The 27666-nt window shown below is 32.3% G+C and overlaps 4 protein-coding genes across 6 annotated transcripts; 3 read left to right on the top strand and 1 right to left on the bottom strand.

The window, feature by feature from the left end:
- The first annotated feature begins 381 nt into the window (after nucleotides 1-381).
- LOC110995489 (proton-coupled amino acid transporter-like protein pathetic) lies at nucleotides 382-11572 on the top strand. Its single transcript, XM_022262669.2, has 6 exons — nucleotides 382-782; nucleotides 858-1035; nucleotides 1452-1809; nucleotides 4796-4971; nucleotides 6560-6732; nucleotides 10155-11572. Exons 1-6 carry the CDS (start codon nucleotides 521-523, stop codon nucleotides 10391-10393), a joined length of 1386 nt encoding a protein of 461 aa, XP_022118361.1. The 5' UTR covers nucleotides 382-520; the 3' UTR covers nucleotides 10394-11572.
- A 461-nt stretch (nucleotides 11573-12033) lies between these two features.
- LOC110995487 (ELAV-like protein 2) lies at nucleotides 12034-13558 on the top strand. Its single transcript, XM_045632706.1, has one exon. The coding sequence runs from the start codon at nucleotides 12067-12069 to the stop codon at nucleotides 12970-12972; it is 906 nt and encodes a 301-aa protein (XP_045488662.1). The 5' UTR covers nucleotides 12034-12066; the 3' UTR covers nucleotides 12973-13558.
- A 900-nt stretch (nucleotides 13559-14458) lies between these two features.
- Nucleotides 14459-21955, top strand: LOC110995497 (probable protein S-acyltransferase 23). 2 transcript variants are annotated; one of them, XM_022262685.2, is made up of 9 exons: nucleotides 14459-14621; nucleotides 15335-15531; nucleotides 16077-16251; nucleotides 17023-17122; nucleotides 17414-17679; nucleotides 18034-18276; nucleotides 18933-19168; nucleotides 19944-20199; nucleotides 20953-21955. In XM_022262685.2, exons 2-9 carry the CDS (start codon nucleotides 15398-15400, stop codon nucleotides 21142-21144), a joined length of 1602 nt encoding a protein of 533 aa, XP_022118377.1. In that variant the 5' UTR covers nucleotides 14459-14621; nucleotides 15335-15397; the 3' UTR covers nucleotides 21145-21955. The 2 variants fall into 2 exon arrangements, with proteins under 2 accessions (XP_022118377.1, XP_022118375.1); XM_022262683.2 differs by having other exon boundaries at nucleotides 18022-18276.
- Nucleotides 21838-27191, bottom strand: LOC110995498 (acyl-CoA Delta-9 desaturase). 2 transcript variants are annotated; one of them, XM_022262686.2, is made up of 5 exons: nucleotides 26818-27191; nucleotides 25715-25949; nucleotides 25229-25359; nucleotides 23897-24102; nucleotides 21838-23419 (listed from the first exon to the last, which is right to left on the bottom strand). In XM_022262686.2, exons 2-5 carry the CDS (start codon nucleotides 25929-25931, stop codon nucleotides 22915-22917), a joined length of 1059 nt encoding a protein of 352 aa, XP_022118378.2. In that variant the 5' UTR covers nucleotides 25932-25949; nucleotides 26818-27191; the 3' UTR covers nucleotides 21838-22914. The 2 variants fall into 2 exon arrangements, with proteins under 2 accessions (XP_022118378.2, XP_022118380.2); XM_022262688.2 differs by lacking the exon at nucleotides 26818-27191 and adding an exon at nucleotides 26466-26603.
- Nucleotides 27192-27666: the final 475 nt, after the last annotated feature.

The following is a 27666-nucleotide window of genomic DNA, read 5'->3' as shown; positions in this document are numbered from 1 at the left end:
TACTGAGTCGTGATTGTTCACTAGTTATCGAATATTTCTTGTATATTAACTGTATAATTTTAAAGATTTTTTTTATAATGACATCTAGTAGTAAGTGAGTGATTCGAGGTAACATCTGTACTACCGATCTCATATTTCTGAATCAGTTTCTTTTATATGCGTTCAGAGGGCAGAGTTTAAATTTTGATTATAAACTTCATATTCTTTCTTTTGGAAGAGTAAATATAATTAGAGAGAACTATTGTCTGTCAGGCCATCGGACATCCGAATGAAGCCTATGTCATAGCATCCGGTTTATAAATCTTGACAGTTGTCCTTAAATCTAAAGCGTCATCTGGTAACACTCAACAGAACAGATTACAACATAGAATCATCAATTCATCAATCAAGATTCAAGCAGTTTGTTATTAGTCGTTGTGCGGGAGCTATGTGCGAATTTCAATAAATTATTCGATATTTACGTAGGAACATAATGTAATATTTTTAGAGATCTGATATTCAAAATAAATAAGGATTAAATATGAGCGATGAAAAACAGCCCCTCCTCACAGGGCCTAGTATTTTAGTCGATAACCCAGAGAATCAAGTCGTAGAATTAGTGACTAGTCCCACGGGACCAACTAAAGATGAAAAAAATAAAAAGGAATACAATCCAGCCTCAGAGCGGTATTTAGAACATCCGACCTCTAACTTTGATACTCTGATCCATCTACTGAAAGGTAATATTGGAACGGGCATATTGGCAATGCCCGATGCCTTTAAAAATGCTGGACTTTTTTTGGGTACGTACATAAAATATATAGTAAACTCAGCCATTCTATCCATAAAACACATATTGAGTGTACATATTATTTTAGGTGTTTTTGGTACTTTATGCATGGGAGCTATTTGCACCCATTGCATGCATATGTTGGTACTTTGTTCCCATGAACTCTGTGTGCGTAACCAAAGACCAGCAATGAGTTTTGCTGAAGTTGTAGAAGATGCATTTGCTATGGGACCTGTACCTTTGAGAAAATACGCAAAAAATATTAGGTGAGTCTAAATATATTGTCAATGTAGGATTAATATACTCTGAGGAACTTAATACTATATTTTTACAAAAAAATCTATGATTATACTATCAATACTTTAATTTAAATAATGTTCAATATTTAGAATATCAAATACTCTTAATCTAAAATCGACTATATTTTACAAAAAAGATTCAGATTCACCAAGCCTAGGTACAATAGCTATAAAGTATACAGATAGCAACTTATCAGTTTTGTTTAACTAAATTCTATCAACAATACTGCAATTAATAACTGTGCACTGTATCTGTATTATGTTAAAGACTATAGTATTCAATACTTAATATTAAATGCACTTGTTATGAGCTGCAAATATTAATTTTAACATGGCCTTGGCAGATCTATGTCAAATAAATTGCATGAGATTTTATTTTTCAGGAACATTGTCAATGTGTTTCTTGTAATAACTCAATTGGGATTTTGCTGTGTGTACTTTCTGTTTGTGGCAACTAACCTTCAAGACACCATGCACTTCTTCCATATAAATATGGGTGTCCACAGCTACTTAGCCTTATTATTTCCGCCGATGCTAGCGTTGGGTATGGTGAAGAATCTAAAATACTTGACACCGGTTTCTCTAATAGCTGCTATTATGACCGCTTGGGGCTTGGTGATTACCTTCTACTATATATTGCAAGATTTACCCCACACCAGTACTGTGAGGGCATTTGCGAGTTGGCATCAATTACCACTCTACTTTGGAACGGCCATTTATGCATTTGAGGGAATAGGGGTGGTGAGTGCTTTTTAATCTCTTGAAATTCTTTCCTTTCATTGTATCTTTATTTTTTCTTAGCATCTGAAATCTTAGCATAATTGCCTTATAATTGATCTAAGATCAGACTGCATATGTGCAACAATGAAAAGGTTTTAATGCAGAAACAATGATTGTATTACAAAAAATTTACTATTTCTTCTCTTACAATCTTCTGGTCCTTATACTTTTTTGATAGTTTTAATGACTAACAGTTTAGTACTAAGATAATTGTGAGGGTATGAAACTATTTTAATATACATATTTATTTTTATTTATATTATTATATAAATTAGCTTATTTCGCTACTATAATATTTTTTTATTATTAATGTATAAACAAACATACACCATGTTAAAATCAAGCATTAATTCGTTCGTAGAGAACACATAAAACCGTTTAATAAAATCATTTCCCCCTTAATCCAATAGTTGTCAATATCAGTCAGTTTAATAACTTTAACAAAAACTTATTAATTCAATTCTGATAAGACTTAAATAACGCTGAAAAAAGCATCGGCGATATTTGTTAGAGTACTATCACAAAATTAAAAAACACGGATATTGTTTTTCTTTTAGTTCACTTTACAGTTACATTTTATAGTCACTTTAAAGAATTATTAAAGTGACTATAAAATGAATTTAACGAAATCTTTAATTTTATACTCACTTTACACATATAATATAACTACACTATATGTATTTAACTTCTGCATTGCGAACCTAATATGTAACAATGCCAAAATCTATACTATATACTACCCTCCATACTACCCTCCCACAAATTTAAAATACAATTACAAAGTACTGAAAAAACTATTTTTTTCTCAAGGGTCAATAATTACTTAGTTTAGTAAATCATTAATGCTTAATTAATATTATAATAGATAATTTTAAATTAAACGTTGACGACTTTAAAACTCGTTCTACTTCGTATTCACGAATCGTGAGAACTTAAAAATATGATTCGTATTCGTTCACGTAAAAATATTATTTTTTATCGATGGAGCTTAAAAATAACCAATCAAGGATTCATAACAAAACATTAGTTTAGCAGTCAATGACCTTGATGTTACATTTTAACATGAGTAATGCGAGCGTTATATTAACTTTGTAATGTATTCGTTTCTGCCTTAAAAGTCTTCAGTCAAAGCATTATATTTTTCTATGAATAATGTTGCGTGAAATATTATGCCTTCGTATTCCTCTTTTCATTTGTAATCAATACCATGTTACTTATGATATCGAATATCATACTAACATCGTGACGCATGCATTTCATGTATTGATTTTCTGTGGTAACGACGCAAATAAACCTAATCATGTACGAAATTATTCCAGTACCAATAAATAACAAACAACTTAACTAATAAGTATCTCATAAATCTATTAATTAACTTGTTGTAAATTTCCGAAACGTCAGAAAAGATAAAGATGTTACTCATAATGTATGCCTAGGTTCTATTACAAATATATAATAATAAGTGTAGGGTTTTCTATAAATATATTATAAAATGATTTTTAATTCGCGGGCCTTTAAAAAAAAATTATAATACAGTTGCAACAATGTCTCAGCGCCATGAACTATTACTAAAACTTTAATACCGATTTAAAATAATGTCATTATAATAAATTACGTAGGAAGAATACCAATATATAATTATAATCGACAATCATGCTTGATAACAAACATATTACATATAATGCTGTGGGAAAATAACTTTTGAAACATGTCAACGAAATTTTTACATAACCTTAATTATTAATTTAAATAAACATTTATGTGGGAACTTGAGATAATTTTACATTAAGTCCGACTGTAACTGTTCGGTTCCTGGGTCATCGGGGTTCTTTAAAATATGATAGAGGATTTTAGTTTTACTCTTTATTAACCACTAGCGTACAACAATTGAATCTAAGCGAAGTAATGTAAATTGCTATTAATTTATTTAATGCAATGTAATAGTTGAAGAGACTACATCTGGCTATACTCTCGGGGCGTATGTGCGACGATATGTAGGTACATGAGAATGTAAAATTACAGACTAAAGACGTTTAATTGTGTTTGGGCTAACGGTATATCATGACGTCTCGAATCGCGTGTCAACTGACAACGCGTTTTGGCTGACGCCCAAACCCAATAACCTATCCTTTCTTGACCGTCTGAGAAAGACATCTTAATCTAAATGTCGTAAAAAGTGTGCCAATAACCAATCGACGGATTGTAATACCCATGTGTCGATACAAGCTATCCATGGTTGGTCGATTAGGTGTTTGTGCTTTAGTGCGATAGGCCTTTGTATGAGAAAGGATACTACTTATTACATAATTTTATGATAATTTTATAATAACAATATTTATTTGAATATTATTTGTACGGTTTAATAAAAAATAACAAATTAAAGTAAATATACTTTTATTGGTTTACACTGATTATCAAATATGTATGTAAACTCGGTAAAATGGAACGACAAAGAGGTAAGAATTTGCATTCTATCCGTCGCCAAAAATGGATTGTCTTCGTTGGGTTGGTTATTGGGATGCAGAGAGGAGATCGATCGACTCCTGTTGATCACGGTCTAACAATCCACAATCTGAGATTAAAAACAATCTTACATTGTGGATTAATTATTGGGTTCGGGCGTGAGAGGTGCTGTTCACCAATTACAATCAAACTTCAGACGCGGTCTTTACGTCTGATTATATTTACTCCTCCAGAACTTCTAACAGGAATGACCATGCAATAACAATTGCACAGGTTAGGTATATATAAATCACTTTATTAACGTAAATATTTTATTGTTACTTATTTGTCTCAATAGTCTGTTGACTATACATAATTACATACATTACCCTACCTACATTTCCTACCCTGCATATATATTCAAGTATGTTTCTTAATTTAGTAGTAGTCGTAGTCATAATATTGTACTAAGAAGTTATTCGAAAGATGTTTTGTGTCGCTATAGGTATTACCTCTAGAGAACAACATGAAAACACCGCAGGACTTCGGCGGGTGGACAGGTGTTTTGAACACTGGTATGGTGATTGTAGCAGCTCTGTATACAGCGATAGGCTTCTTCGGATATCTCAAGTATGGGAATCATGTCCTTGGCAGTATTACTCTCAATTTACCGAATGAACCGTAAGTTGATTGATTTTAATACACGTAAAAATTATATAGCTATATTAGTATAATCGCAAATTCAGTGCTGTTAACGACTCGTTTTTGAGTTTTTATACAAAAACACATATGCAATAACTTTTTCTTATTCATTTTATTGATATATTAGCGCGGCGTTCGTAAGAAATGACGTTAGACTCTCCGACTTTGCAAATCCGACTAGCACAAGAAGGTTTTTTATTTATCGATTTGAAATACACTAATGACGTGGCTTTTTGGTAATTGGAAGCCAATAAAGAATTTTCCAAATGGCCTAGTAGATTCTTTATAACGTCACAAACTAAATACTTATTTATGATATAAGCATAATAGTTATTATAATTTTTTCATCGCCATTATTATTTATTCGTATGTTCGTGCTATATTTCGATTAGAATAAATTTCGAAAACGTAAATAATTTTACATACATCACTAATATTGTTAATTTGTTTTAATAATATCCGAAAGACTACTTTTAATCTTTATCTTATATGTTCATACAAGTTCATAGTATTTAATAAGGAAGGGACCGTTACAAGTATTACGTAAGCACTAAAGGGAGTGGGGGGGGGTTATTTTATTTCTTATTTGGTGATTACGTCAACAGTAATTATTTACTTTTTTAGACATTTCCCACACCTTGACTTGCTTGAAACGCATTTTCGAGGATTGCTACAAAAAATTATAACGTTTATGTAATATTATTTTTGAGTTATTGGTTTCTTTTGTTGACAAGAGGGGGGGAGATCAATTGCAGTAAATCTGCATACGTAATACTTAACGGCCCCTAAACCCGTATTAAACAAAGTTCCCAAAATTGTTTACTCAACTTGTATTTAGTAAAGTTTTTTATCTATGTTACCCCACTGATAACACTGGCAGTATAAAACCAGACATTTCTAATAAAAACAAGTTTAAAGTTGAATGTCCGAATAGAGAATGAGGAAGCCAGAAAGATATAACTGACTTTAACATTACGATAATTTTAATAAAATCAATTTTCAATAAAATTATTACACGATTCCATTCGTACTATATTTGAACTTCCGCTTAGTTCCGACTACGACGTTTGCTTGATTGATACATTCTTGGAACATTTATTAGTACTATGTGTGTTAAAAACGTATTATTTTCATACTCCTACAGCTAACTTAAGTAAAGCAAGTACTTGGTTACCTATATGAATAAAATTATTTTGAGCAACTCAACAGCTAACTGTCCAATGTATGGATACGATAAGTTTAACACTGAGCAAGCTATGGGCATAAAAGTAACGGAGACAAATTTAAAGGAGATTCTTTTCAACGTCAAATTGAGAGGCATATTTTTGTGATTTGCTGTAGTGGTTATACAAAGGGTGGTTAAAATAATAGGTAGTGATGTATTATCATCGGAGTTGTCAATAAGACTTATGTAAGATACTTACTCCGATGACTACATAGTCGGGGAAAAACAGCTAAACATTATTAAGATTCAACTATATTAATCCTAAACTCCAGGCCTATATTCAAAATAGAACTATCGTTATTGCATATGTAACTAGCCATGTGTTATTAATGTGTTTTGCAGATTAGCGCAAAGCGTACGAGCGATGATGGCGATTGCTATATTCCTATCATACGGCCTTCAGTTCTACGTGCCGATGAATATAGTCTGGCCTTTTGTCAAATCGAAACTCACATCAGAAAAAGCTCTCGCGTACGGCGAAGCGATAACAAGATTCATATTGATTTCGTTGACTTGTAAGTATGCCTTTTAAATATTTTTGTTTCACAAGGGCGAATCCAACTTTGCCGCCAGGTGGTCACATAGTCGTGGTCATCATACAAATTTATAATATAATATTAAATTAATTAAATATGTTACATAAAATATTGATGGTGACAAAATATTGAAATAAATCATTGTTCAATTAGTGGTCCACCTAAGTCCTGGAACCAGCTCATGGGGGTCATGACCCCCCCCCCCTGGATATCCCGTTGCACTTTCATAACCAGTGGTGGATAGAATTCAGAGTTCGACTCTCAACCCTGAATTCGTAGGTTCGAACCCTTTCTAAATGTGCATTTAACAATCGCTCGTATGGTAAAACAAATTTCGCGATATCTGCATGCCTTAGAGCTAAAAATGATAATTCGTCGGGCACCGAATGTTCGCCGCATTGCTAATTTGAAAGAAATAATTACGAAACAGATACAGATCTGATCCAGTCGTTAAAACATTAGTGATAAACATATAATAATATTTACGATGTGGACATTGTAATGTAACAAACAAAAAGACGGGCAAACAAACGAAACGCGTCGTTTCTTAGCCAATAAGAAGATCATTATTTAGATTTTCAGTTAAAAGTTTTGACTAAAACACAGATTATATTACGGGAACGACTCCTTGAAATTGTAGTTACTATATATACAGTATATTCTTACCTAATGAACAAAATGTTGTAACCTACCTTTGTGCTCTGACCGCAAGTCCTTGTGGTTTATTACTAGAATGATGACTTAGTAGATAACATTTTAGAGTACGATTTTATAATACTCTCAAGTTTAAATTATGTGTATGTACTGCTTCAAGACAGATTTACTTATTGAAGTTATAAACAATCTAATATGTATATAAAATTCTCGTGTCGCGGTGTTTGCAGTTAAACTCCTCCGAAACGACTTGACTGATTCTCACGAAATTTTGTGTGCATATTGGGTACCTATGTCTGAGAAACGGACAACATCTATTTTTCATCCCCTTACGATCAACCCCTATTTTTTATTATAAATGATATACATGGCAAAACGACGTTTGCCAGGTCAGAATTTTATTATAATCCCGCGAAGGTTCAATTGGTTTACAGATTGCAGAATACTTACAATTATTGGTTGTCTATTTTTGTTCTCGCGTATTTTTCCATATGACAGATATAGTTTGCGTCTAGTCTTTGATTGCTGCAAATATGCCGGCTTCCTCAGGAAGTTTACGTTACAATAAGTAATGATGCATAGAGACTGTTGCATACCCGCAATTTGAAAACAAGGTTGGGTCACGTATTTCTAATTCAAAATTTTAAGAGTACATAACGAAACTAAAGATATATTCTTATAGAGAAATAAGCATCGAATGTAATAAAAATTCATGACAAGTACTGCTTAGACGGAATGTCAACAATTTAATTTAGATGATAATGGAAAATTCTTGGGCGAGAAATTCACATTAGCAAATACGACGTCCAACACAGACGAGTGTTCTAAATAAATTTCTTAAAGGTTATCAGTAATACATTTTAATATAATTTCCGTTTCGTGATTCTTTTGTTTACTATATTTGAGTAGTTTTTAACCGATTTATTTTAAACGGAGTTTTGTTTTTATTACATATCTATACAATGTTTGAAATTTCTCTTTATTTATATTTTACTTAAATCCATTCTAAAAAATAAAATACAAAAACACCTGAATGTAACAATTTTGAATAACTCTAGGTTAGGAGTTTAATGACCGACATCACAAAATATTATATTTACCTAAACACAAAAGAAAAAAAAATCAGTGGTGCTACAACATCTTTAGGTCTACGCCTCAGATTTCGGAATCTGTTTCACGATCATTTTTAAATCTAATAGGCAAGTAGCTAATCAACATCCAGTGACACACGCCATGGACTTTTTGGCTCTAAGGCAAGCCGGTTTCCTCACGATGTTTTCCTTCGCCGTTCAAGCGAATGTTAAATGCGCACATAGAAAGTCCATTGGTGCACAGCCGGGAATCGAACAAACAAACTCAGGTATGAGAGTCGCACGCTGAAGCCACTAGGCCAACACAACACAAACAAAAGAAATCTTACGGTCAGAAATAGATCAAACACCGTAACGAAAGCGGTTCACCACAAAAACATCGACTTTCATTCTAATCGTCATATTGACCCCTTTAATTAGGAAATTTACGCCCCGATAACATACGCATGGAAAGAGCCGCTTGTGATATATGAACCAGACGGCATGAATTATTATGACTTTATCCAAAACAATAAAAACAAAGTACTAATTAAATGGAGGCTAATTGCTTTGCAGTTTTTTTTATTAGCGAGACTTGCTTTGTTTAATAATAGTCTTAATGCGTTATTAATATTCTTCATTGTTTACTCTAATGCTTAGTGGATTATGAGTGATTATAATTTGTTATCTGTCTAAGAATCTAACAATTCTTGATCAGAGATACTTTACATTAAAAATCAAAAATTCATTTATTCATGTTGGTAACTAATTTCTCAATGTAAATAATCTACATAAACACGCTAAGCCACACTGGCTTGTAAGCTGGCAAGTAAGATCTGGAACGTATTAAAGACTTTGGTTGTACTTAGTATTAACGCCCGAACCCAATAATGAGTCCACAACCTCAGATTGAAAGCAATCTGAGATCACACCGTGACAGTCGATCGATCTCCAACAAATAACCAAACCCTACGAATTCATTTTTGGCGACGGATAGAATGCCATCTCTTCGCTCTTTACACTAATATTTCATAATCAATGCAAACCAAATAAAGTATATAAAACCGTACACATAATATCAAAACATACATGTCTATGTTTGAAACATATCAAATGGCTTTTTAATTATTTTAAACCGTAATTTAAGTTAAAATCTTAAGATAGTGTAAGTATGGGCACAGTTGAACTGTCATTTTTATACAAAGGTCTATCCACATACACCGATCCAACCATGGATGGCTTGTATCGATAGATGGCTATTACAATCCGTCGAACGTACGTACCAATACTTGAATTAAGATGTCTTAATTAGATGGTCAAAAATGGATTGAGATAGGTTGTTCGGTTCGGATCTTACCCTAAGTGCGTGCAGACATAGATTAAAAATATAGATATGTAGTGTACTCAAAGACTATGCTGTTTTCAATCTGTTTTCTTTATTCTGCTCTGCTATTTTGTAATAATGGAAATGCAGTTGCGCTCCGTTGAAAGGGCGAGGACCTGTTAAGAATATCGCATTTTAAAACATTACTAGATATTTAAGTAGTAGCAATGTTACAACGCTGTTACTTTTTTAGTTCGACAGTAATCGTTCCCATACATGATGGTAATATCATAAAATTAACCACGCCAGTTCTTCTCTTTTAACACAGACTAATTTATATTTCTTTATTTCAGTTATAGCAGCTGCGTTGATACCGAATTTAAGTGGAATTATTTCTCTCGTAGGAGCATTTAGCAGTTCTGCCCTCGCACTTATATTTCCGCCAATAATCGATATTATCACATTCTGGCCCGACCGACTCGGAAAATACGACTGGAAAATGTGGAAAAATGTTGCCATTATCATTTTTGGTATAACCGGATTTGTGTTCGGTACATACGCGAGTATAGGAAATATTTTATCGCTTCCGTAATGTGGCGTTTACCAAAGATTCAACCATGACAATAAATTCTTTGAGAATTATATTTATTATTAGACTATAGGCATTGACAAATCGATTAGGATATACCTTAGATAAGCGCTTGAAGTATTATTGAAAATTTAGAGATTTATGTTCCTGAGTTTGACAATATAATTTTGGAAGACATCTTTGCATTTATGCGTACATTTATTTTGATATACAGTTTTGTATGTGTGTATTCCGATTTTGATATAATTGTAAGTTATCTGTACAATGTGTTTTGTGTATAGGGGACGTGTATTAATCTAGTACAATTCGTTTGTTTGAAATGTTTAGGACTATATTATACTTATTTTTAAAACATAAAATCGTAAATTTTCGGTATTGAAAAAAAACAGTAGTATGATATATAATACTAATATGAGTAGTTTTTTTGTTATAGAACGTCAATATAAAAGAAAAATCATTGTCCCATAATCCAATAGTAACACCAAAGAAAAAAAATAGTTTTGTTAAACTACGCGTAGCAAATGCAATTGAAATTAAATATAGAGTCCAAATGTGAGTTAAAGATAACTACTTGTTTTTTTTTTGAAATACAAACTTTAATTTATAAATATTTTCCATTTTATCATAAAAGAGGTTATCTGGTTCCAGTTCAAATTAGGATTAATATATCGCCCCTCTTTAGTGCAATGTGATTCGTATTTCGTTCAAAACACGGCAACATTACGTGAACTTTTGTGATTAATAATAAGAGTTTAATCTATTTAATCTTGCTTTTTAGTATAATTGTTTGTGATATTATTTATTATTTTTACAATATCATGGGTTGCTTAATAATTGCCGATTTATTTTTTATAATTGTATGTGTGTTTGATTTATATAACGATTTACTGATTTAATTTTGTACAAATATTTTTTGCATAAAATATGCGATTTAATGCGTACACGTAGTTCTATGTATGGCAGCTTATTAGAATTTTATTTAGGCACATAATGATTTTAGTCATGCTTTTTATTAAACTGTTAATAGTTGAAATTTAAAATCTTACTAAAATGTAATTTAAATGAACAAATTTTAGCTAAAATTTGTTGTGTACTACGTACAATATTTTATTACTTATTAGTAAAAAATATGGATTTAAAATTATATTGTACTAGTATTTAATTAATAAAGCTTTACTGTGACGTTGGTTTTTATCCTAATCCACCCTATACTACTTTATATCTTACTGGATAGATTGCAAAGATAAATGAACACGTGTATCTGTAAAATAGTTAAAAGTTCTATAATTTCCAAATCCTAACTCCATCTACTTTAATAAATATCTATGATATGCATATAGACTATCTACTATAACCTATGCAAGGTAAAGCGTTAGATTCTATGGCCTTGTAGTATAGTACACCAATAGATACGCCCTAGTTTATTGATTTAAAGAAATGGAAAATCAATAATATTAGTAAATACAGATGACTAAAGTGTGATATTAAAAACAATAATTACATAGTGTAATTGAAATATCTATCGTTAATTTAGAATGAGATATTATTTAAAAAAATATTTTTTTATCTTAATTATTTTGTATAGCAATAAGTTTTTCGTTTCTGAACGAAATTGTCGAAATAGTAACTCTGGCAACATTGTAAATAAAATGTCATTCCTAAACAACAATTAAAAAATGTCGGAATCGTGTCAAGACGGTAATTGTCATGGAAATTACGAATATGGGCCCGACGAATCACCAACGAAGCTTATCGTCAATTACATTCCCGAAGTCATGACCCAGGATATGATGTTTTCATTATTTTCCACCATGGGTAAATTAGAAAGTTGTAAATTGATAGCGAACAGAGGGTATGGTTTCGTCGAGTACGCTCGGCCTGATGATGCTGTGAAGGCACGAAAGGCCTTTAACGGTCTGTTAATGCAGAATAAGACACTCAAAGTGTCTCACGCCCTGCTCAATCCAGAGTTGAAACCTCCCACCAAGCCGGAAGCAGATTGGAACCTCTACGTGTGTAACCTGCCAAACGAACTAACCTTACAGGATTTACATGGACTGTTCGCACAATTTGGTAAAATAGTCAATTCTCGCATAGCTTCAGGCATAGCTTTTGTATTATATGAACACCAATATGAAGCAGAAAGGGCCATCCAAAACATCAATGGATCTATACCTCCTGGCTTCTTGGAAGCTCTTACTGTTAAGTATGCTAATAAAAGTAATCCAAATAAACATAAAAACAATAATAACAATTTTTCGAAGAATCCACTTGTGAAACCTTATCATTGGATAAATCATATGGGTGCTATTGGTGACCATAATTCCCCTAGTACATGGTCTATTTATATTTATAATATTGCTCCAGAAGTGGAAGAACTGACTTTGTGGCAGCTTTTTGGGCCATATGGTGCTATTTTATCAGTTAAGATAATTAAGGATCATCAAACTAATAAAAGTAAGGGATTTGGTTTCGTTACAATGCGAAACTATGATCAAGCGGCGATGGCTATACAAGCTTTGAATGGTTATGTTCTTCATGGTCAGCCCCTATCTGTAAGTTTTAAAACACAAAAAAGATAATGGCGCAAAATAATTAAAACCAATTTTACAATATCAGTACAGTAATGAATAGACAAATTGACTTTTTTGACTTTGATTGGCATAGAATAACAATTTAATATAAAATATTACTTAGGTATAAAAGGAATTTTAATATTTCCACAGCATGTATCAAATGTGCAGCCTGTCTTGTTGAAAATATTATTTTGACCTATCAAGATTGTTAAGTTTGTTTCTTATTATGAATATTAATTTATTCAGTTGGCTCGTTAAATATTTCAAGTTTACTAGAGTTTTAAGATTTGTATTTGCGATGATTGTTGTTTGGGTGTTCAACATCAGTTGTGAGCTATATGCTTGACTCTTTATTTCTTTATCTATTTTATTATTATTATTTAAGTGTAATAAAATACAAGAATGTGCTTTATAAGATCTAATGTAACTAAATAATGTAAGCCACTGTGAGATGTTTAATCAGCTACTAGGATTAGTTGTACACTTTTTATAACATGATGTCTATTTAGGTAGTAAAACAAAATCTAGATTATATCATATTTATACATTTAGTATAAACTTGCTGAATTAAAGTTCATTTTCACAATTTTTATGGATTGTTTTATATTTAATCATAACCAATGTATTAATATTGAAAGTTAAATTATGAATTCTATATTATTTTATTTTTACTAAATAATCCTTGTTTTAAAGTATTTAATCAAATTATTGTTTTATAAATTTTTTGACTGTACCAATTTCTGTTTTTTTTAATATCTTCATTAGCCCTACAAAATTTAAACCCAATTTAGTATGACCTATTTGTTACATTCTGGTAATCATCAACTGCAAATATATTTTTTTTCTCAAGTATAGTTTCTGGATCATGGACTGGTATATAAAATAACAAGAAAGAGAAAAAAACATATCTTAACACACAAAATAATCTAATGTGTTTATAATATTAATAAGGTGTGATAATTGGTTATTGGAGACTCTAAAATTGTTGCAAAAAAATTTCTCTGTTAAATTTTTTTGTGTACACTATGATGTCCTATAACTATTGTCAATTACTACATCCCAAGTACCATTATCTTAGCGTTTCTTAATAAATAAAAATGCATTTTTTTTATTTATTAACACTGTTTCATTACAGTATAAAAATTGAATATAATTAAATGAAAAGGAGGGCAACTGGCGGCCTCATCACTTTCGAGCGATTTCTTCCAGGCAACCACTATGTACTTTTTTCTAAGAGACCAGCAAAACATCAGGAACAGCTGTTTAATCTATAATTTCAAATCGTGCCGCCAATATAATTGGACACTACTTAATTTTTTCTATAGAATAACAACTTATATGAAATATGTTTATGTATGTCATTTAAGACTCAATGTTCACTCAGACGAAGAATACCTAATTTGATCCGAAGAAAACTTTTAAACTCGGTAAGTGCCAACTTCCGGTTAGCACTGCGCATGCGTCACTGTCTGACATTTATGAATCAATAAAACTAAACTTTGTTACATTTTCATATACGTATAACAATTTTGGTCTGTGTTACTTCTTTAAATAAATGAGTTCTAGTAAATAACATTGAATTCCTGTAAAAGGCCGTGGCGGAGAGTGAAGGACCTGCGGTGGGGGCAGGTAACGGCCTCGCCGTGAATAGTAAGGTGAGTCCTTAACGGGAACCTTTGTGGTATATCGAGTTAAAATAGGTTTCATGCTACGCTAATAACGCTACAAAACAGTTAACAATATAAAAACTAGTTTTGAGGTGTCTTAGAAAATTGATAACATTTTTTTCGAAGAATTTAAAGTATGTTTTTCTAACTACACCACAATTTATATTAGTTCCTTATCATTCAAATTTTCCTTGGTATGAAACTTAACCTAATTTTGTATTGAAGATCCACAAGGCCTTCAATAAAATGTTGTTGTTAAAATCAAATCAATAAATTGCTATGATATGCCTAAGCTAAAGTTCAAAGTTACTGCATTGCAGTTCGGTTGAGATTATGCGTTTCATAGTTAAAATTCACTCAATAATATTATCTTGTTTTACAAAGTATGTATAATAATAGTACTAGAAATACCGTATTTTAAAAACACTTAATAGATAAAAAATTAAATATATGACGTATAAATTAGTTATATGAGCTTATATAAATTTATTATATGAGAACATTTCGTTGAAAAGCCGAATAATTTGATTCCCTAAATAATCCAGTTGCCCACGCCCGAAAGACCCGATTTGAGATGCCCGCCCTAACGGCCTCTTTAAATGTTATTAAACTTTTATTCAGATTGGTATTACTCATACGGTAATGGTATGGGGTATGGAAAATTTCTAATATCAACATAATAATAAGACTGATGTATCCAGGTATATCCCAGTCCGGGGGCGGCGCGCGGCGTTTGGGCGCTGCCGCAGCCGCCCCCATGCACTATGGCTGCCGAGGAATCTCTACCTCCATGCTCACCCATATCTCCTGACGCACCGTCCACGCAACCACGGATAACGACGAACCTCAACCATCACTCAGATTATGAACAACTTATATTCGAAGGAGTACGTTCAGGGTAAACATCAACATATTTCAAAAGCAAATTGGACATCGCTTCTTAGCTATGTATTATGACATACATCATTCGTGATTATGAATAATTATAATTTGCCATACATATTTGGTTTAAATATATTATTAGTAGTATTGTTTGATGATTTGCTTTTTTAAAAAGAGTACCGAGAGTTTTTTACGCCGGCTTTTTCTCTCGGCCCTCTATCTTCTTTGCCGATGAGTAGGAATGCCTACAGGTTCAAATTTAATGACGTGAAATAAGTGATACCTTGATGATCTTATGTTCCAAAGTAAACGTATTTTTTTACGCGTGCAAAAAAAACTTATTACATAGAATCGTAATTATATTGTTTAACTCTCATCCGATCAATTCATTCAACATTGACTGGTGACTTAAAAATCATTGGCCCAGATAATACCTATGAATAATTATAAATAAATAAAAACAGTTGTTAAAAGTTGTGTTTGGAGCGAGTTAACTAAACTCTTCTCAAATCCTTAATGATGTGCCAACTGACAGATAATTAAATAGGTAACTGGTTTTAGCGAGGTATCTGAAATCGAGCGTCTGGTAGAAAAACTTGGAGTTGAAATTCTGAGTGCTCGAGACCAACACGGCTACACCCCCGCTCACTGGGCCGCTTTGGATGGTAGCGTTGCTGTCATGAGGTACTTGGTGGAACGAGGAGCACCTGTAGACCTGTCTTGCTTAGGAACGCAGGTATAAAGTAAATAGTATCAGGAGTGTGAGAATGTTAAACAATAGGCATAACGATAACGTTTCATTTCATTGTGATTATTCAAATGAAAAACGACCAGTATTAGCCTAGTAACTTTATCCCTGAGGTCGTCGGTTCGATCCCCGGCTGTACAACAATGGACTTTCTTTTTATGTGCGCATTTTACATTCGCTCGAACGGTGAAGGAAATCTTAGACCCATAAAGGAGACAGCGTGTGTTAGGCACAAGAAGCTGATCACTTACTTGCCTATTAGATTGAAAAAACTTAATGAAACAGATTCCGAAATCTGAGGCGCAGACGTAAAGAGGTGTAGCGCTAGAGATTTTTTTTATTCAAATGAAAACACAGATCGTGTCGCAAATCAGATTTTCCTGGATAAACAGATAATCAATCTCAATGTGTGTCTGTCGTTTAATATCCTCGACTCCCAAAGAAGCTAACAATCAAATCAAATCAAAATATCTTTATTCATATAGGTAAACATGTACACTTATGTACGTCAATAAAAACAAATTAAATTAATTGTAAATTTACATTTACAACCAGTTCGCAAGTCGCGTAGAGCGGGTAAGAAGAACTGGCAAGAAACTTTCCGCCACTCTTTTCAATCGCCAAGTTTCTACCCATATAGCAATTTAAATTATTATCCATTATGTTTCTTTACTGCATCATACTAAAGAGCTCCCGCATCTAAAGCACATTAAAATCATAAATAATAGAGTATTCATAACCAACAAAAATATATTTTAGGGCCCTCGGCCAATTCACTGGGCTTGTCGAAAAGGGCATGCATCAGTGGTGCAAGTTCTATTGCAATCAGGCGTCGCGGTAAACGCAGCTGATTTCAAAGGTAAACAAAAATTATTTAGTAAAAATTACTAAATTTCTACGAAAACTTACCTAATAAATTTAAATAGTAATTTAATTAGTAATGGTCATCAAATCACCAAACAATTATTATATCGCATTTGACCTGAATTTTATAACTGAAAACAATATGTTTTAATATTCTTAAGTGATTTACGGGTAGCCTGAATCGTTAATTATATAAGGCCGCTTGCAACACTCAACGGCTGCATGTCAATATTTCTTATATTTCATATATTTTCCAATAGTTGAAATAAATATTGCATTTTTCAAGGTTTAACGCCATTAATGACAGCCTGTATGTATGGAAAAACCGCCACTGCCGCATATCTTCTAGGCATGGGTGCTGCAACGAGACTATCAGATATCAATGGTGACACAGCCCTTCATTGGGCAGCGTATAAGGGTCACGCAGATTTAGTCCGTCTATTAATCTATTCTGGGGTGCCTTTACATTGTACTGACAATTTTGGATCAACACCCTTGCATCTCGCATGTCTTTCAGGCAATTTGACGTGCGTCCGATTGCTTTGTGAAAAGGTATGTATACAGAAGTATGAGATTTAATATAAGAAATGTGTTACATAGAAGCGGTGTGCCGCAGTTTTTAATACCAGGCTCCGACCGGATTATACCGATATAATATAGTTTTTATTTAGAATTAAGTGTGCAACACAAGCATTTCTTTTTATGACTACACTAGTACCTATGTTCAATTCATCAACTTGCATATTGTAGAAGTAGTACAGTCTATTAGACCGCTTCCAGAAAAACGAAAATTAGTTAATATGATAATCTCATATTTTGAAGTCGGCTAAAACAGGTCCTTTTTCAATGAGTCTACAACATTACAGCTTTGTTTTGGTTGCCATGGTAACCAAGGCTCTCTTTCAGGTAAAGGCTGAACTCGAGCCACGTGACAAAAATGGAAAGACTCCCCTAATGCTCGCACAAAGCCACCGACACGCAGAAGTCGTGAAACTGCTGCAAAAGGAGATGAAACGCAAATCTCACTGGATGCCACCGCTTTCTGAGTTATGGGCCTTGCTGTTCGGTGGAGCTGGTGATTCGAAGGGACCACTTCTTTTCTTTCTCGGATCCGTTCTCTTGTGGGGTTATCCTATGTATATTATACGGGTAATTATACATTTTCTATGTACTTATTTGTAACTTCATTTATTTACACACGGGCGGTGCTGTGAAATTGCGGGTCTACCTTACAAACTTTCTTTCGTGTTGTTATATATTTTTAGAGCGAAAATCGAATATAAATCCAGGTTATATATGTATTATGTTACCAACTAAGGGTACGATTCGGTATATTTTAAAAATTTTAAGCCAGGAAGAAATTCATAAAACATATGTATGTTTATCAATCAAATATCAAGCTCTTCGACGAATAAGTAATAATTATATTTTTTTTAATAAGCATTATTACAGGTAGTATTATGAATGTAAAACAATATCGTCTGACATAAATGCGCATGCGCAGACTTAAACATTATTTATTTGACAAGCTAATAAACCGATATCTGACACGCCATATTGTGGTCCAGTCAAATAATTTTTATAATGAATTTCGACTTTACTTAGCATTTTTGTTATAATGTAGTTTTAATGACATTCTTAAAATTCCGGCAACGCACTCGCGAGCCCTCTAGCATTAAGAGTGTCCATAGGCGGCGGTATCACTTAACATCAGGTGAGCCTCCTGCCCGTTTGCCCCCTGTTATATAAAAAAATGACACACAACATACGGTATGTTTTTTTTAATATGTGATATTAATTTCCAGTGCATACCATTAACATGGAATACACTACGGCTATCTCACTACTGTTTTCTTTATTGGAATGCGATTATGTGGATGAGTTGGCTCATTGCTAACCGTCGCGATCCAGGCTACATTCCACAAAATTCCGAAACTTATTATCGAGCGATACGACAAATACCGTACTACGATAAATGGAAGAAAAGAAATGCTATACTTTCACGTCTATGCCACACGTGCAGATGTCTACGACCTTTGAGGTAAATTGCCAAATACCTAGTTAAATATGAAAGAGAATGTTTGCGTTTAATTATTTTCTTATTGAACAAGAGCGAATCTTATGTTCGATTTACAAAGTAAATGAAGAATTATTTAAGCCAGGGAAGGCTTATGGCCCCATGATTACACTGCCCTTGCTAATGAGCTTCAAAGCTTCATATTCAGGTCCAGAGTTCGATTTCCTGCGAAACAATATATATTTTGGTAGGCAGAGAGCAGTTATCACCCGTAGACAGGCTACGGGACTTGGAAATCAACTAAAGAAGTTTTCACGAACAATGTTATAAAAATAAAAACTGTGAACACATTAGACAATACAAGAAAAGAGAAACTAAAGATTGAAGTACGCCAATTGGCGGATTGTTATACAAAATAATAGAAACATTGTCGTATTGATACCCAAACATGTCTGGATAGCTGTTAAAATCACAAACTGACATACAGAAAAAATGGTCTCTTGAAACTATATTTATGTTTAATGACGTCTCAAAATAAGCGCCTAGAACTATTATAGCCTAAGTCTAGTAAGTAGTATTTTACGATAAGTATTTAATATATACAAGATGATTGCAATTGCGCATCACATACGGCTCAATAGAATATACTCTGTGGCCACAGCTTAAAAATTTACTGTTACTCTTCCAAAACTACGTATGTTATGTATACTACTCCTAAACCTGGACCCGAATAAAAATAGCAAATTATTTATGCATATTTAAAGCAATCAAATGCATATGTAAAGGTTTATTTTTACAGGGCAAAGCATTGTCGTATTTGCAAACGCTGCGTGGCCTACTTCGACCACCATTGCCCATTCATCTATAACTGTATCGGCGTTCGAAATCGCATGTGGTTCTTTTTGTTCGTGATGAGTGTTGCTATAAATTGTACACTTTCTATATACTTCGCATGCTATTGTCTATACCTAGAAGGCTTTGGACTACTTTATATGCTGGGTTTGCTTGAGGCTATAACATTTTGCGCACTCGGATGGATTCTCACGTGCACTTCGGTTAGTATAGTCAATTATGAATTTAAATTATTATTATCTATATATAGAGATCTAAAAATCCAATTGGTAATTTTTTGTTTTCGTTCAGTGGGTACCCATTTATTTGGTATTTAACATTAGGTATATAACTCTCCCTATTACTACTAACTATTTGGAAAACAAATATCAGATAATATCCTGAAACTGTAAGTCGGATTACAAAATGTAAATTATTAAATAAAATTATAAATCAGTGGCGCTACCTCTCTCTTTAGGTTCTGGCCTCAGATTTCTCAATCTGTTTCATGATCATTTTTAAATCTAATAGGCAAGTAGGTGATCAGCCTCCAGTGCCTGACACACGTCGTTGACTTTTGGGTCTAAGACATGTCGGTTTCCTCACGATGTTTTCCTTCATCGTTCGAGCAAATGTTAAATGCGCACATAGAAAGAAAGTCCATTGGTGCTCAGCCCGGGATCGAACATACGACCTCAGGTATGAGAGTCGCACGCCGAAGCCACTAGGCCAACACTGCTCTAAAAATTCACTTGTTTAATTAGCCCACTGGTATTTTAAATAAAGCTTCTTTAACTGGTGATAACGAGTATTTATATTAAAATAACTAATTAGATATTAAGTGGACAAACCACTTTTTGTGTACTTTAAAGAACTGTACAAATAAATGTACAAATTACATTTATTTATATATTCTGTAGAGGTAGTATAGACAAAATATAATGTATCAATAGTTTTAATGTTTTTGCAAATTTTAGGTGCTTCACGCCTGTATGAATTTAACTACCAACGAAATGTTTAACTACAAGAGGTACCCGTATCTACGCGACAAGAGGGGCCGCTATCAGAACCCGTTTTCGCGGGGGCCTATTATGAACTTGATTGAATTCTTCGTTTGTTTACCGGACAAGTTTGATGAGCAAGATCTCTTTTATGGAGAGAATATATGAATTAGTTACTGATTTCGGAATAGATTAATTGCGATTTTGCTTCGAAAGCATATATATTAAGGAATCTAACATTTTGCTTGTTTCAATGACAATTACAACAGCTTTATATGATGTATACACAATTTATGCATATTAAAAAATGGTCTAATCACTATTAAAGATATCTTACAGGCAATCAAAACTTTCTAGCACAAAATCCCACCAAAAGCTCATTTTAACCTATTGTCTATTTCGTATAGCCCTGTAAGCTTAGACGAAAGCTTGCTTGTTGCCATAGTTACCATTTTTAACAAGAAATACCCGTTTTATAACAATGCACTCATTTTATTGCATAATTGTCCTTGATAGGTCAAGTTCCTTTTAAAACAAAACTTGATTGCACACATTTAAGCGTTGCGCAACTGGTACGCGATGTATTTTTAAACGGCGATCTTTAGATAACATGTTTTGATTGTATCGGATAAATTTTAACATATTGTGATATTGATTTTTCAAGTAGTTTGACAATGTCTAGAAAATTTTATATGTAAATTGTTAATTGAAAAAAATGTAGATAGGATATACAAAATCTTTAACTTCGGTAGCGTGAAAAAACTAAATAATAAAAATCAATTTTGTTTGTTTTTATTTTACTGTTTATATTTATTTATCTCTGGTTGTAGGGTATTTGAAGGTATGTAAATAAAACAACAATTCGCTAGCACTGTTATATTACTACATTATGTCCAGCATATTAGTAAATTAATCAACACTGAGTGCAAACGATACATTGGGAACGCCGTTTAAGCTTTCAATAAATAATTTAAGATCGCATTGGTTTTATTTTCCGATCATCTATATTCTAAATATCACAATCATTTCCACACATCAGTCCTACGTCAAACTTGGTACTTCGTGACGTCATCCGCTTGGAGTTCGCTATGAAGTTGCAGAAAACATATTCTTTATAGACTAAGTTATATTTCAGATACGCCACAATATTTAGACTTAGGAAGAAGCTTAAATGTTACCATAAGAAAATTCAAAATAAAGTTAACACCTTTTTGGTTAAATACGTTTTACGATTCATATCCCAAGATGCTTGGTGACTGTACATCCTTCATAGCGAGCAACAAGTTACGTTAAATATATGGCAACATTCGTCGACATTATACCATACTCCTGTAGACAGTCCTTAACCTTGCAACGAACCATTTCAATAAATAATGTGCGGGTTTTCAAACCGAAAATGCAAAACATACAAACTAGTGATTGTGTATCTAGTGCGTAATACTGATGTGTTTATACTGCGTAACATAAATTTCAATGCAAATAAATGTGTAGGCAAGATTTGGATAAATTACGAAAATGTAAAGACTTGCCGATTAACGTGAAGGAAATCATACTATGGGGCTCGAAAATATTTAAATAAAAAATGTTAATAATATTTAATTTACGATTCTCAACTATTTCATAGTATACGCAGTAAACAAATATGCAAACTTAAAAACTATTTCGTTCACAGTCTCACAATTCAGTGCGAATAGCTAAAACTAAAATTTAGATCTATCTTTTAGATTTGACCAAAAAAAAATATTCGTCACAACAAAAACTAAAGAGATTGTGCCCATTTGAGCTCATACAAGCGAAAAATATTCGAAATACACTTATAACCTAAATAGTGGAAGCTTTATCGCTATCATAGACATAAATTATTAAAATAAAAAGGGTAACATTATCTCATGTTCCCTTTGTAGAACAGGATTGCGATTCTCGTATATCGTGTGCATTTTATTCATCTTTAGGGTTGATTCTGATGGCCGCGTCCATTTCTTCTTTGGAGTGGTCTTTATCACCCCACCCCCACAATGGGTGAGTACCATCACCCGTACGTTTCACCCGACTTTGGACTATTTCATCAGAAACAGTTTTCAGATCATACGCCCAACCGAATTTCGCGAAAAAGTTAATAAAAGTCGTTGTAAAGTTGATTCTGTTATTCCCTAATTCAGCAGTTTTGTAATCCCACGGGAAAGTGTGGTGGTAGTTATGGAATCCTTCACCGAGTGCGAAAATCGCGACTGATATATTCTCTGACGGCTGAATGCTCTTGTCGTATGGCTTGTCACCCCATTTGTGGGCAGCTGAGTTGACCAGCCACGTGACATTGAGAATGAAAGCGTAACGGAACATCGCGGCTACAAAATAAGCGTTCAACCAAGTCTCACCCCAGCCGTAGACTGGAATCACAGTCGGAAGGACGAAGCAGGCGATTGGCATCAAAATCATGTAGTACCTGGAAAGAATTAAATTTATAAACAAACAAACAAAAATCATTTATTCATATAGGTAACATAACGTCAAAAAAAAGAAATATTCATTAAATGATCCTAATTTTATATTTACTGCCAGTTCTCAAATCAAGGGCGTAGAACGGAAGAGAAAAACTGGTAATAAACTCTGCGCCACTCTTTTTAATCGCCAAGTTTTTTTTACATAATGTTTGTAAGAAGCTGCAACCATTACACCATGTTCCATATGACATATTGAGTAATAAAGAATAAATTAAAATAAATTTTTAGGCAGCACCATGTTTAGTTTTTGCAAAGTTTCCATTATTAGTCACCAACGTATTGTAAACAATGGTAAGCCATATCATATCTATATCAAACACTCATCCAAATTGATAAAACTTTCACAAATAAACCTCAATACAGATTATACGTATATATATATATGTATAGTGACGAAATCCTTTAAAAATTGCACTTACTTCTTTTGGAAACGAAGGATGGGGTCAGCATAAAGGTCACTAAGATCTAGGCCTTTCCCTTTCTTCTTGAGTTCAGGATGTTTACGAACTAAAAGCCAGCCAATGTGTGAAAAGAAGAAGCCACGGGTAGCATTATGAGGGTCTGCATCTGTCTCTGAATATTTGTGATGCATGCGATGGTCCCTTGCCCAATCTATTGCAGAGTCCTGTGGATAAAGTGTTGACTGTCGTAAAATATTACGTTTCTCATACATTTTGATATTTGATTATAGAATTGTCTAAATAAATTTAATTATTATAATAGAGATTAAATCATTACATTAACTCTACCATCTACATAATTTTAATATAAATCAGTAATTAAAATCATGGTGCTATGAATAGATGTTGATGGTAGTCAATTTTTATCTAATTTTCTTATACAAGAAAATATTTAAATTTTGAATATAGAATAACAGAACTTTGTCCTTGATTAAATTTAATTTATTTACAAATTTCAGCTTGAGAAAATAAAAATTAATCTAATTACTTATGCCCATTTTTAAGAGATTTTATTTTTATCTTAAAAATAAATAATATATATCTCAAAATAAAAGTTTTATTTTTATATACAAATTATCTTTTTTGGAAACACTATAGATACTAAAAATCTTTCAATTGTATATGTGAATAATCTACAAAAGCAGAACTTATTATTATTTAGAACTTTTAATATTTAAATTCTATTATTTATTTTAACAAAAATAAAGTAAATTTTTAACATGACTTTCTTAATTTAGCCAAATTGAAATCACGATTTTCACTACACAGAAATATTATTTAAGCCACTTATGTAGTTGACTAATATTTACTTATCCTATGTCAGTTATCTTTATTTGACATAACTTTTAAAGGAAGTCCATTTTTTAAGCAAATATTGAACAAGTTTTTTTTTATTTTACTAACATTTGAGCATAATATATGCTTAGCATAATGATAATACCAATTATACACATAATTGACTAATCACTGTTGCATACATTATTTAACTTATGAATCAAATTAATATTATTAATTTAAAGAGATAACTATGTAAAACTAGTATAGGTATATGGCTTTGTATGGTGCAGAAATAAATGAAATGAAAATAAATTGTTTGTCATCTTAATTATTGTTTTACTGAGAATCAAACTCTGGACAATGAACAAACACTATACATTACTACCTACTATTAATACGCTCAATCAACAATTAGAGGTACCAGTTTTCATGCTAAGTAGATCTTCTAAAAATTAAAAATAACAGGTTGCACAAAGGAAAGTATAAGTTATAAAAGAATAAACCCATCATTACCTGAAATGCCAAAGTGTTGAAGATAACAAGGATGAGACGCAGTGGCCACTTTGCTTTATATGACTTATGAGCCCATAGTCTATGTGCACCAGCTGTTATTCCCAGTCCAGACATAACATACAATATGTAGGCTGAAATGTTTTTCTATGATTATTCACGAATAAATGATTTAATGTGACTATGAATTATTCAATTATTCATAATAAAAACTGTCTGTGGTGAATTATTATGACTAATTATAGCATTAAGGTAATTAATAAGGAATTTTAATAATAGAAACAAACTTTTTATACAATGATGTATATTCATAATATAGAAAAAAAACCCATTATGTTTACTATCAATAAATTGATACTCTTTCCAATTCAAAAATAATATTTACCCAATTTAACTGCAAGAAAATAACCTTTAGAAAATATTTTCTAAAACAAATTGATATTAAATTGACAACTAAAATTAATGTTTTGAAATATATAATAAACTTACCAAATATATCTGTTTGCCATTTAGCCGAAAACAAAAATAAATAACCACCATAAATTGCTGCAATGTGTAGATATGCAAATGCTATAATGTTTCTCCAAACAAATTTTTTTGGATAGTTATCAGCTTTCATTACTGGAGTATTTGGAAGTGCCATATCTGGAGTGGCTGCATCACTTTCAAAAAGCACTCCATTCGCATCTGACGAATTCGGAGCCATTTTAAAAATCCTTTAAACCTGTAACAAGTCATTTGTTTGTTACATAATAACCCGTGTTTTGGAATGTGTGAAAGTCAGTAAAGGTCGCGGAAACAAAACACTAACTATATAAGAGATAGTAATATTATATTATCATGTTTAACAATATCTCGATGATAAGAGGCATAATATCTAATACAGATGCATTGATGCATGAAAATTGGCAAAATAATAACAAGGTCACACGTGTCGAAAATGACATGAAAATATTAATACTTAATACCTAATAAAATCATAAAATCTAGGAATTAATGAAAAGTAAAAAGTATAATAGCCCACGCTCTTATTCAATTATCCATTTAATAGATAATGTCCATCCATTAATCAAGATTTTGCAAAATATAATTATGAACACACGTTACAACTACGCACCGGGGAACTATGGATTCCAATAATTTCCCTTTACTTTAGAAAATTATTATTTAAAGGATTCTAATAATATTGTAGTAGTTAGTACAATAAAACTAAATTCTAAAGGGAATAAAAATTAATTACCTTCTTATTTCAGAGTAACGAGAACAGAAAAAAAAGGAAATTACCCTTTGTTTGTTTTTTATTTTTTGACACCTTCAAAAGCAAAAAAATGTGTCAAATGTCACAAACGTTAACAATTTAAAGAAAATATATTAAACATGTGTTTTGCTTGAGTTATTAAAAAAACAAAGGCTTTTACTCTGAACAAGAAATTTATTCAGAGTTATAATTATTACCTATATTTGTAAAAGTAGGTTATGTACTTGGCATAGGCACTGGCACAAATACAAAATATTATTGGTAATGAGTAGCAAATTTAATTATTTAAATTTAATTTTAATTATTTTATTTAAAAGGTAATTGAAATACTCACTGTTCGAAGATTTTGCGCCAAGGTCCAAAATTAATTTAAAATATTTTAAAATCACAAAATCGACACAACTTACAATACTTATATGTTCGTTAATTAACTCGCAAATGTAACATTAATCACCATTGAATTGATATTTATACATACAGAATTATTGATTGTTTAACATTAGAGGTTCACGTGTGATATTTTATACCGTAATGTTTAACTTTGAACCGGCGCGGTATCGTGATGCAGTAACTGCGAAATGTCCATGTATATTGTAGGTAGAGTCTACAATATGTACTAAAGTGATGGCAAAGCGGCACGATGTGGAAGGAACGCAATATGCGATTCGTGGATTGGATGACAAAGTGGCGCGATACTAGGACCACGTCATTTCTCGTCCACCGCGCAGCCACGAAGTTAGCCTGTGATAGGCCCATTTCACCATGAGGCAATAAGTAATAACGGATAACCCAAACTTCAATCAACAGACCTTATTGACTGAAATTAATTGCGCATTGGTATGATTGACCCATGCGATTAACGCGCGTTTTATTGTTATCATTACGCGAACTATTAAGTACCTTATATATATTTTTTTTTAAATAAAAATTAATTATTGTTGGAGAGGAACGCCCTTAGTCACAATTTGTTTATTTTTGTTTAAAGGAAAAAGGAATCTAGGAATAATATTTTTGGTGATTAAAAAAATTATGCACGAAACAGGCATTCATTTTTTTCAGGCTTTTGAAAGCTCCTCGACGGCTTTGCTGCTTTGAAATAAAAAACCGGTTTCTCTGACCTTGAACTTATTATGATGTACCAACCTGTAGGCAGTAGGTGTCAGTCGTATATCATCGAATACAA

The sequence above is a fragment of the Pieris rapae genome, chromosome 20, assembly GCF_905147795.1.
Source record: "Pieris rapae chromosome 20, ilPieRapa1.1, whole genome shotgun sequence".
In the NCBI taxonomy this organism is placed as follows: Eukaryota; Metazoa; Arthropoda; class Insecta; order Lepidoptera; family Pieridae; genus Pieris; species Pieris rapae.
Note: the sequence above shows the minus strand (reverse complement) of the source record. Positions and strands in the feature narration are given on the sequence as shown.